The sequence below is a fragment of the Sander vitreus genome, chromosome 9 (genome assembly GCF_031162955.1).
Source record: "Sander vitreus isolate 19-12246 chromosome 9, sanVit1, whole genome shotgun sequence".
Lineage (NCBI taxonomy): Eukaryota > Metazoa > Chordata > Actinopteri > Perciformes > Percidae > Sander > Sander vitreus.
Window position 1 is genome coordinate 32,740,314 of NC_135863.1, and position 12,619 is coordinate 32,752,932.

The 12,619-nt window shown below is 40.6% G+C and overlaps 1 protein-coding gene across 1 annotated transcript; it reads left to right on the plus strand.

Moving 5' to 3' along the window:
* Positions 1-1,335: 1,335 nt before the first annotated feature.
* On the plus strand, positions 1,336-12,434 carry tomm70a (translocase of outer mitochondrial membrane 70 homolog A (S. cerevisiae)). The gene is made up of 12 exons (XM_078259813.1): positions 1,336-1,657; positions 3,166-3,339; positions 4,572-4,698; positions 4,798-4,907; positions 5,176-5,324; positions 7,465-7,672; positions 9,271-9,405; positions 10,512-10,619; positions 10,790-10,906; positions 11,070-11,167; positions 11,266-11,388; positions 11,471-12,434. The coding sequence occupies exons 1-12, from the start codon at positions 1,424-1,426 to the stop codon at positions 11,622-11,624; spliced, it is 1,737 nt and encodes a 578-aa protein (XP_078115939.1). The 5' UTR covers positions 1,336-1,423; the 3' UTR covers positions 11,625-12,434.
* The last annotated feature ends 185 nt before the right edge of the window (positions 12,435-12,619 follow it).

A 12,619-nucleotide genomic window follows, 5' to 3' on the forward strand; every position in this document is an offset into this window, starting at 1 on the left:
ACTATTTGTACATACTGTATTATTAATTTAGTATACATTTGAAAAACTGTTTATCAAGTACAAAAATGTTGCTTTTTGATTTGGTACAAATGCAAAAACAAAATGAAACGATATGTGCCCGACTGTTCAGTTGCAGCATAATTTACAGCTTTTCCTTAAATTATAGAACACCACATGTGGGAATAGTTGTCCTATCAAAGGTCTATGTTGCTGCAAGGACAGGACTCTTCATTCCCTCTGAATACAGTTGACTTTGAAAACTTTTCAGTGCTGGTCATTGTGAGGACAGATAGCCTTGGGGACAAATTGAGTAGTCAGGCCCCAGCACCGACCAGATAGACCAGCACAAGGCTTTAAAATGGGACAGACAGGTGGCTGAACAAACACACACACACACACACACACACACACACACACACACACACTCCTGTGTCAAGTCATTGATAAATCCACATTGATCAGGATAAATCCACATTGATCAGGATAAAATTAGAGTGTTGGTGTTGGGGCTGGAAAACTTGTGCAATTTGAAAAGAAAATAGCCTTCACTATTTGAAACTATGACTACACTGCTACTCTGTCAACACTTAGTATTTTTATGACAGCAAAAAGCATTTTCCACAATGTATTGAAACAAAAAAAGTGGACAAGAGTATCAGCACTGACACCTAGTGGCTGCAGCCAACCTGCATTATGCATAATTAGTTAACTTAATTCATCTTTTTTATATATTAAAAAATCATCATTGGTCCGATGTTTATTTAAATTATTGATCACAAATTTAGAGTTTTTCTTTCACAAAGGTCAGGAAATTGGAATGAAATCATTCAAATCACACATGAAGCTCAAACTGACTTTCAGATTGCCTTATTACATGTACACTAGGGATTCAAACAAATAATATACGGTATTGGATCCAGTTGAAATTATAGAAAGGGAGAAAGTATAATCGATTATTTAGGTTGTTTAATTATGTGCTTTGCAAGACTGGATTATTGACCGAGAAAAGCAGGTAGCTGCATCAGCAGGAGCCTTCATGTTTTTGTTCACTAACGGGTTCATTAAATCGGATAGCCTAAATATGTTTCTCGACATGTATGAGTGACGCACATTTCAAACTAATTTTACACTTCACTGAACACTATGACTACAGTGCAGCATTGACACAATCCCAGATAACTATTAAAATGGGCTGCTGTAGACCAGATTCACCATTTATCATACTTTTCACCTTATCTGATGTTTGGACTACAAATGCTACTGTCGTACTACAATTACACACAGCCCCGTGGCTTTTCCGACAGTATCCCATGATTCCTCGGTGTTTCTGTGACCTCGCAGATCACAGGAAGAAGAAGCGGCGCACGCTCACGCTGTCTGGTGGTGGTACTGTACTGGCTGCTAACTTGCTCGGTTGTAGATCATGGCTGCTTCTAAGCCAGTCGAGCCACAGTCCGGGACTGGACTACCCCGCTGGCAGCTGGCACTTTTAGTCGGGACTCCTATAGTGCTGGGAGTGGGGGCGGTTTACCTCTGGAATCGCAGCAGGACGAACGAAAGGAAAGGGACCGGGGAGCGGAAAACTCCCGAAGGCAGCGCCAGCCCCGTGCAGGGCCAAGACGGCGCAGCTCCAGCCAGCCGAGAGCAGGAGAACATGGTAACGTTACTGTTGCCTAAATACTGCTCTTTCCTCTGCAGTTAATGTAACATTCCCCACATTAGCATTATCTGCCTTGGTGCAGTGCGTACACTTATCTGACTAAACGTGTCATTGCCGTCCGTCAAGGACACCTAACGTTACCGACACGGTCAGTGACAGCTACCTTCACCAGAGCAAGGCCGATGGCAACCGGTTCATCGGTGGTGGATTAGCCAATTTTAATGCCTACTAGCTGCGTTAACCAGCCGAACCAGCCCGGTTAGCATGAGCGACATAAATGTTTGCAGCTGGTAAATAAACGCCTTCCGGAACAAAATGGCAAGAACTAAGCATGGCTTTGTAACGTTAAATGTAATGTTTTGGGCATGCTAGCTAACGTTATCTTCTTAGAAAGTCAAGAGGGCGGGGATGGCTGTCACTTCAGCCTGTTTCAGGCAGAGGCAATTCTATTAGATAGTATCAGGCTGTAGGTGGCTGGCTGCCTGTCACCTTATTCAGTGTGTGGTATCATGCATGGGTAACGTTAATGTGCAGAAACGCTAGCTAGCTTTTGTAGCCTGTATTACTCGCTGGTAGTTTATTTACAGTCCCAGAGTCTACCTTTTGGAGCGATTGTACTCTCTGCCAAATTGTTTTAAAACATTTTCAACTAAATGTAAGCTAAAGTCGGACTGAAGTATAACTAAACAGACATTTACCCAGACTCAATTTACTCACAGGTATATTGTCAGTAAGAGGTGTCTTTTTTTTATGTGAATGTTTTAAATCTCTCCTGCATTCACTAAAGAGATAAAACAGATGTCCATTCCTAAGTTTGGCTTCCTAATGTCATGAAATCTATAATTACGAGAGAACTTAATTAGTATGAGGTTAACTCACAAATAAGAACTATATTGTAAGTATGAGACCATTATGTCATAATTGTGACAAAGGGAAAATGTTATTTAACAGCCCTCACCTTTTGACAAAACAGACAGAATTTGTTTTAGATCATAGAGCATTGTGCTGGCGTGCTCATTCATTGCCATTTTTAAGGCAAAAACAAAAAGCACATTGTTAGGCTATTATTCTGTAAACCACTTCACAGTTCAAACATGGACATTATCACTTGGGCCAAGTTTATAATGTCTTTACTGTGTGTGCTATGTCAGTGTAATATGCTTCTTTGTCCACCACTGGAGAAATGTACCTCGAGATACTTCGACATGCTGACAGGAGGAGTCGGGGATCAAACCGCAAACCTTGTGATTATTGGACGACCCCTCTACCTCAGGAGTCACAGCTGCCCCAATAATTAGCAATTTTGGCCTGTAAATTTGATGGCGTTCAATCCATGGCACATGCTTGCAGTTCAGTTGCACAGCCTATTGCAGTGTGAGATGCTATGGGAGAACCTAATTACGTAGAAAAACATTCTTTAGTCTCTTTACTCCTTAAAGCAGTCCACTGAGTCACAGGGGAGACCATTTAATCAATAAATCTTACATTTTCTCTTTCTCATTTAGAGCCCATTGGATCGGGCCCAAGCAGCAAAGAACAAGGGCAACAAGTACTTCAAGGCTGGCAAGTATGAGAACGCCATCCAGTGCTACACAGAGGCCATTGCTCTCTGTCCCACAGAGAAAAAGACTGATTTGTCAACATTTTACCAGAACAGAGCAGCAGCCTACGAACAACAGGTTGGCAACACCTTGTTTTAAATCTGTGCAGAGATTGTTGTTAATATAAGAGACCCACCTTGTGTGCAACAATAAAAAAAAAAAGCTACATTTTGAAATGTCTTCATTATGTCTGAGGGAAAAAGTGAATTTCTCAATATCATGTCTTTCCCTTGCTGTAATGACAGTGTGACATTGATTCTTTTGCAGAAATGAACAGTATACTATGATGTAGCTCTTTTTAGAGTATCATTGCAAGCAGGGGGCAACATCTACTTTTTTGTCCACCAGCCAAATGGCTAGTGAATGTTCAAATTTAACCAACCACTCAATAGATTAACTTGTTTTTTGGCTGGTGAGTGAAGCAAATCTACTAGCCAGTTGCATTTTTTACCGGCATTTGGCAAATGGTGCTAATTTTGTGCCCTGCTTACAAGTGTGTTGTATGTTGCAGTATGATACATGTCCCTTTCTAAATGTCCCCAGGTGCTTGTAGATGGAAAAGTAAATAATTCTTGTTCTTCGTTGAACTTGAAATATACCTGAAAAGGCTTCAGTGCACGCTAACTTCTTCTCACAACCTAAAGCCAGCATTCCTCTGCAGCTAACAGTTGTTACTCCTCTTTGGTCAATGTGTAGCAGACTCTGCAAATCAACATTCTCAAATCTTTCCACCCTCATGTTTGATTAAAAGTTTTCCTCACAAAGGTAAATGCTTTAGCTCTCCACATTATTATTTTATTATTTATTGTTTATTTATCAGGGACATTACCTATAACATTATCACAACCAAATGTGAGAGATGCAAGGTTTTTTAGGACGTCTAGCCTCTGCTAATTTGCAGTCCTTGTCCCTGGTCAGGCTTTTACAAAAACAATCCCAGCAACAAACACAGCACAACAAACAGTCTATTCAGTTCTCAAAGAATAAAATCAAATAAAAACAGAATTTACAGAAAAATGGTGTCGTTAAAGGACACCATTAGTGCTCACATCTCTGTTGTTGTGTAAGCCATAGTTTGGCTTTTGTGTTAAACACTTTTAGTTCTAGTTCATAAAGGGTAATGTTGAAACTTTGATACAGATGCTGTTCTGTTTTAAAGATGAGTTAAATGGTCTTCAGATATCATGTTCACTATAGGTCTCTAGGTCCACTTCAAAGCCTTCTCTGGGTAGTGGACAGTCCTCTGGACCACCGTATATTGCGATGCAGATACGTTTTGGAAGATAACCAGCCCATAACTATCATTTCAGATGAAATGGACAGAAGTGGTCCAGGACTGCTCGCAGGCTGTGGGAATGAATCCCCGCTATATCAAGGCTCTGTTCAGGAGGGCCAAAGCTCTGGAAAAACTAGACAACAAGAAGGAGTGCCTAGAAGGTGAGACTCCTCTTTCTTATGAAAGTGTTCTTTTACAAGTCAAAATTAAAATGTGTGACAATTATTTACAGTCCGTTTTGTTCCCTGTGTATCCTCCAGACGTCACAGCGGTTTGTATTCTTGAGGCCTTCCAGAACCAACAGAGCATGCTGCTAGCAGACAAGGTTCTGAAACAGTTGGGAAAAGAGAAGGCCAAAGATAAATACAAGGTATTTGTCCACTATAGAGACATTTTCTTTTATTAAAGATTCTTTTTTTGGGCATTTCCGCCTTTAATGGACAGGACAGCTAGGTGAGAGAGGGGGAAGACATGCAGGAAATCGTCACAGGTCGGACTCGAACCCTGGACCTCTCATGTATATGTGCGCCTGTTCTACCAATTGAGCCAACCCGGCCACACTATAGAGACATTTGATTCAGTTTTATTTCTCTGAATTTAACAATTGTTCTTTTTTTTTTTTAACTCCTCTCCTGTAGAACCGTGAACCGATGATGCCCTCTCCTCAGTTCATCAAATCCTACTTTAGCTCGTTCACTGATGACATCATCTCACAGGCCCTGCAGAAGGGGGAGAAGAAAGATGAAGACAAGGACAAGGAGGGCGAGGCAGCCGACATCACTGAGAGGTCAGAGAATGTTTACTCATAGCAACTAAATTGGTACCCTCTGGTTGTACCAGGAGGGACGGAGGAGCTGATGGCATAGGGTAAGATGCTGGAAATGTTTCACAGGGGTCTTTGTCCCTGTGTTGAATCGATTGGGAGAAGAAAAAAAAAGTAACCTTTTTGTTTTTTAATAATTGTGCAGCCTTTTGGCTTTCACTAGCTGCCAGTTTTAGTGTCTAACTCTGAGCACAAGGAGTTGCAGGACAGTGGGTGTAAAACGTATCGGTTTGTCAGGGGTCAAATGTTTACATGTGATTTAAACAAGTACTTAAAAGAGACATAATTAAGTTCCAAAGTTGGAGGAGTGATTCCAGGTGCCTCTGGAAGCTTCACGGTTGAAGCATGTCTACGGATGAATCATCAGTGCAAAGGATAACTGTGTTGAATCATCTGAACACAGAGCTTATGATTCGATTACATAGGCTCTCATGTGGAAGATTAACCCTACCTCCCACTTCACAACTCTGTTGTTTGTAGAACTGAATTACCACCTGGTAGAGTATAGGGGTGCAAGATATATCGACTCACTATCGTTATCGCGATATCATGTTGCGCGATAATATACCGAAAGTCTCGCGATAATTATGCGATATTTTGTTTTATTTGTGAAGCATTTCATCCTGCCCGACATGTACCCAAAGATTATAGAGGCGGGTAGGTTGTGTTGGTCGTTCAGTCCAAGATGGCAGAGCTGCACTCAATAGAATGTTCCATTGCAAGCTGCAGCACAACGTTCTATTGAGTTTCACCTCTTGTTACGTCTATACTCTTTGATGCACCGCTCGAAAAATACACATCACTTGATAGCGTTGCATTTCCCCCGACTCATTTCCTGGTTCTCCTTCTTCATAAACAACATGGAATCAAGGAGAGGGTTAACTTCTCCTGCTCCAGATCTCACCGTGGTCAGAAAGAACAGGGGAGACACTTTGTTTCTCTCACTATGACTCTAGAGTCACTACTCACTCTGAAGAAAATCGTCGTCACTCTCTTACTTCTCCCTTGCTCTACCACACACTCCACACACACACACACACACACACACACACGCCGGCTCGACGCACACACCAGCGCACAAGTACAAACATCAGTTGTGTGGAGCCTCTGCAGAACCATAAATCAGTGAAGAAATAGACAGAGACAACAAAACAAAGCGAAAGAAAAGAAAGGAGCTAAAGAGAGAGCGAAGGAGCCAGTTGAACAAAAGGAACACAAAAGTAAGAAAATGAGTGTTGCTCTGGGAGACGATGAAATAACAGAGATTAAAGAGGAAACTTTAGTGGCCAAAAGTAATGCCTCCTCGGTAGCTTGGAAATACTTTGGCTTTAAGCCAACAGATGTTGCGTTGCATTGTTTTTTATACTGTATTTACAACCAGTACAACATGTCCTGTTCTATAGACATGGTCTTTATTTATATATATTATACTGTCCAACCAGTACAACATGTCCTGTTCTATAGACATGGTCTTTATTTATATATATTATACTGTCCAACCAGTACAACATGTCCTGTTCTATAGACATGGTCTTTATTTATATATTTTATACTGTCTCACCAGTAGAACATGTCCTGTTCTGTAGACATGGTCTTTATTTATATATTTTATACTGTCTCACCAGTAGAACATGTCCTGTTCTGTAGACATGGTCTTTATTTATATATTTTATACTGTCTCACCAGTAGAACATGTCCTGTTCTGTAGACATGGTCTTTATTTATTTATTTTATACTGTCTCACCAGTAGAACGTGTCCTGTTCTATAGACATGGTCCTTATTTATATATTTTATACTGTCCAACCAGTGCAACATGTCCTATTCTGTAGACATGGTCCTTATATTCATGTTGGACCAGTCCAATATGACCGTCAGTTGAAATAAACCTTGTGTTGTAAGAAAACTTGTTTTATTTGTTATAAATCTATTTGATGCGTTTTCCCATAACTTTGATAATTTTACATATGTGTAAAAATATTGAAATTAATATCGATCGCAATATTCATTATCAATATCGCAATATCAAATTTTTTTTCATAATTGTGCACCCCTAGTAGAGGAACACTTTTTCCTAATCTGTTTTTATCTTTTTCTCCTCTTTAGCTCCGGCTACCTGAAGGCTAAGCAGTACATGGAGGAGGAGAACTATGACAAAATCATCAGCGAATGCACCAAGGAGATTGAGTCAGGTGGCCGATACACTGCAGAGGCCCTGCTGCTGCGTGCTACTTTCTACCTGCTGATTGGTAACGCTACTGCTGCTCAGCCTGATTTGGACCGGGTGATCAACATGCAGGACGCCAATGTGAAGGTACACTCTGTTTATTTGATTAGCCCGTTCTTAGCCAAGAATACCAAGGCAATTTAACCCTTGTGTTGTCTTCTCGTCAAATTTGACCTGTTTTGAAAGTTTTTGTTTCCGGAAATATGTCCTGCCATTCATAATAATAAAATGGTTTCAAAACAGTTTCCTGACTAAACATTGACATATACCAGTCTGTGATAATCCATCAACATATATTCATCTGATCTTCACGATAGTGAAAATAATTCATAATTTCTGCCTATTTTACTCCAAAATAAGGTATAATTTCATGTACAGTAAATGTGGTTTACTGGCCATAAATTAAAACAAAAATAATAAGTTGCAAAACTATTGGTAATAAGTTGCAATGAAGTTGGCTAGAAGGTGCACAATAGAATTGGGTGATACTATACTTTATGCTTTATAAAAAGGCAAAACAGACCGGTTTAGAGTTAAATTTGTTGGAGGACAACAAGTGCATGGTCGACAGGAAGACAACACAAGGGTTAAGTACTGGGATAGTGGATTAGTAAGAAGGGACTACAAACTTATTGTATATCCTATTGTAACTTCTGGTAGCCTATGTTAAAGGACAATTCCGGCGCAAATTGAACCTAGGAGTTAATAACATGTGTACCGAGTCGACCGTTCTCTGGGATCTGTTTTCATGCTAATCTAATGTGTCTGTAGCTTGAAACAAGCTACCGCAAACCGGGGGTTAGCTGCTAATGTTAGCTTTCGGGGCACAGGGTAAATCACTATTTGATACCACTAACAAGGCTTGAAATAGCACCACACTTAAATGGTAGCATAATGAGGGTCCCTACATGTAAACCGAAGCATTGAGAACTTTGTAAGTGTACAGACAGTTTATTACAAAAATAGATTATAAAGACTGTAGCGTTAATGTTTACATGCGGCCGCCATCTTGGATAACAGTCATGACCAGTCGAACGACGAACGCCGTGTAACCAGTAACATAGCTCAAACACAGCGTTCGTGATTCAACTGGTCATTATGCTTCGGTTTACATGTAGGGACCCTCATTATGCTACTGTTTAAGTGTGGTGCTATTTCGAGCCTTGTTAGTGGTATAGAAATAGTGATTTGCCCTGTGCCCTGAAAGCTAGCGTTAGCAGCTTATCACCGGTTTGCTGTAGCTTGTTTCAAGCAACAGACACATTAGATTAGCATGAAAACAGATCCCAGAGAACGTTCGACTCAGTACACATATGTTATTAACCCCTAGGTTCATTTTGCGCCGGAATTGTCCTTCAAGGTTCAGTTGTATCTGCCGTTTATCCTTGGGATTTGAGTAAATGTACTGTGCAACACACCAATGTGGGGAATAAATCACATGAGGTTCTCAGATCATTTCAGTGCAGTTCCTGGGACAGTTGGCCTGACAAAAAAACTGTCTCTAAATATGGAGAAAAATACCCAAAAGAGGCATGGAGTGGAACACACTGAATCAGTCTTGACTTCAGTTCATCCATTTTCTCCCAGTTTATCTAATGATTTGTACACATACACAAAGACGTCCTTTACAAAGGACTTTTGAACCTGACAGGTTCTCACTCTGTACTATGGTCTAATTTTTACAGCTACGAGCCAATGCTTTGATCAAGCGGGGAAGCATGTACATGCAGCAGCAGCAGCCTATGCTCTCTACACAAGATTTCAACATGGCAGCCGAGATTGACACACGCAACCCTGATGTCTATCACCACAGGGGTCAGGTAAGAGTGTGGTTAAATTGCTTTTACATTTATTTATTTTTTTAGCCCTGTTCTAACGTGGTTTTAATATTGGTCCTGAGTGATCCAATCCCAAGTGACCTGGCCGTGGAATGTCTCCACATGCATCTTTGAGGGACCACTTGTGATCAGATATCACTTCCCTGCTCTTTATGCAGATAAACACCTACATCATTTCTGTTTGCATATAGGCTACAGTGAAGAATAGAGTTGGCTACCGAAACCCGGTTCCACTATGGAACCAGTTCCTACACAAATGGTAGTATTCGGACCGGATTAGAACGCAAATTTTGGTTCCTTATTTCGGTTCCGACTGAAATATTTTCCCCCTGTCGTGATCGCTAGTAAACAGATTACACTGTAGCCTGGTGGTGGGGGAGGCGGGACAGCCTCCCCAAATTGTCTGCCCTTTCAAACTCATACCTGTGTGTCCAGGCCTCTTGGACACCACCTGAGAGTTTCTCCTGTGCAGGACATGCCATACGTCAGGAGAGGTGTAGTATCTCGCCAGAGAAGCAAATATGGTCATTTTTCTGCAAAAGAACTGCTAAAGTTTGAAGCTGGTTGGCATACCAACTCAACATTTATTTAGTTGTTACTTGTTAATAGTGTAACTGTTATTTGTTAAATTATTGTAGTTATGTGTTAGGTGACTGGCTTCTAAATAGCACCAGCAGACAAGAAAAGGAATGGCTGTAGTAATATCCTACATATTTCTTAATTTGGGTATGTTTTATTAAACTAAAAATGAGGTTACCGGCAGTCGCCGGGGGCCAGCTCGGCAGTCTTTTCAAGGCAAGCGCGTGGCACAGAGCTCCAGAGAGCCGGGGTTAAGAGCAGGCAGCACCCCATGTGGTCTGAGTGATCAGATCTCTATGCATCCTCAATGCCTCCTGGGTGTCTTCACACCTGTACTTGGACCCGTCTACTTGTGATCATATCACTCGGACAGATGTTAATACCAGGTTAGACTGGAGCCTACAACATTTAATGTTTGTTAACTGATTGGCTGTCGGTTGACAACTACTAAGTTAATGTTTGAAATGTCTTGCTATAGTGCTCTATCTAAAGTCTCTATTTCCTTTCAGCTGAAAATCCTGTTGGACCAGGTGGACGAGGCGGTGGGAGACTTTGATGAGTGCATCCTGCTCAGGCCTGACTCTGCTCTCGCCCAGGCTCAGAAATGCTTTGCTCTTGTAAGTTCCGGCTAAAGATCATTAAAAAAAGCAAGCGTGCCATTATCTAACCTATCAAATACATAACATGCATTTTTGTTTCAACCAGTTCTGCTGCTGGTCGCATTAATGGCTGCTACAACTCGAGATTAGCTGCTGAGTTTCTGCTTTTCTTTTTTTGTGCTCTTCAGTACAGACAAGCATATACTGGAAACAACCCGTCACAAGTACAGACGGCCATGGACGGTTTTGAGGACGTGATCAGAAGGTTCCCCAAGTGTGCTGAGGGCTATGCTCTGTATGCCCAGGTAAAGAATCCAAAACTTGATTTTCTATTTACACATAAATGGGTGCTTCAGTGCTCATTTGCTTTGCCCATCACCAAACAGAAAACTGTTTGATTTAGACAGAAAATAGCAGCTATATATGTCTTGGTGATGTGTTTAACACGACCGTTTATGAATTTTTCAGGCTTTGACCGACCAGCAGCAGTTTGGAAAAGCAGACGAGATGTATGACAAGTGCATTGAACTGGAACCAGACAATGCAACCACATATGTCCACAAGGGGTAGGCATTTTCCCTTTTTGGTAGGCCTGTTGTTAATATAACATGTGATTTGTATGTGTAATTAATCATCAGTTAATAAAAAGTCAATATATGTCCAGTTTATTACAGCTTCAATGGAAACAAGACCTTGACTTGGGTCTAGAGCTCATCAGTAAGGCCATTGAAATCGACAACAAATGTGACTTTGCTTATGAAACTATGGGAACCATTGAAGTTCAAAGGTGAGATAAATAAATTGACTCAGTTCTCAAATTAGAACACTTCTTGAAGTGCTTGAAATCATAACGAGTATTTTCTTTTCAGGGGAAATCTGGACAGGGCAATCGAAATGTTCAACAAGGCTATTAACCTGGCCAAGTCTGAGATGGAGATGGCCCATTTGTACTCGTTATGTGATGCAGCATACGCCCAGACAGAAGTGGCAAGGAAGTATGGGCTGAAACCTCCAACACTCTAACGTCTTTGCCAACCCATCGCCAATCTCAATTTTCATTGCTGAACCTAACTGTGGTATATGCAACTGTCTGACTTAACCTTTGATTTGTTAAAACAAAAAAAAAGAGCACTGGATTATAAAAGAAAAAAAGGAAGAGCCCTGAATATATACCGTGTTTACATCCAATTAAAGGGGTTTGTTAAGAAGGATTTCTATTCACAATCAAGCCGAGGCTGTGATCCAGGCTTCTGGTTGACTTGGTGGTTTGTCAGGGTAGGGGGGGGGAGCTCTTAACTGATACAGCCCTTTGCTGACATTTAATTCAACCAGAACATTGTCATCAAACCTTTTTATTGCTCAGAATAAAGAGAAAGATAGTGTAATCTAGAGAGAAAAACATACATGAATGGCCATGTTTACCTGTCTAAATTAATAGTAACTATGTGAAATGTAAGTGAACTGAGATGTGTGCAGTCCGTCGAACCAATTACTGACTTTAAGGCTTTTGTGACACTTAAAATCTACAGAAAATACTGTGAGAGCTTTATGTAGTTCTAATGGACTGTTCACATTGTTAATTTATGCTGATCTAAAGTGTTGTCTCTAAACATACACTGTTGGTTCCGAATGCAAGGTTAAAAGTCTAGTCAAATGTGTAATGTCTGTGTTTGTAATGCTGGAATTGATTCTACGGATACTGGGCTACAGAGAGGTTTAGTTTAGCATCTGGAAGTGTTTTTTTTTTTTTTTTAAATTCTGGGATTGCCTGTTTTCTTTTTTATATACTTTGTGCAGCATGTTCACTTTATAAATAAATGTAAATGCAATGCTCGTGCTGTCTTGAACACTAGGAAAACCCCAACTATAAGAGACTGGGCAAAACACTTTTGATTAGAAAAACTTAACCAACATGTTTGGTTTTTTGAAAATGTTATTTTTGAATTGTCTCTAGTTTCAGAAGATGTCACAAGGGATTGGGCTATTCACTGGTTTTTCCTAGCTCACTTTAATCAAAC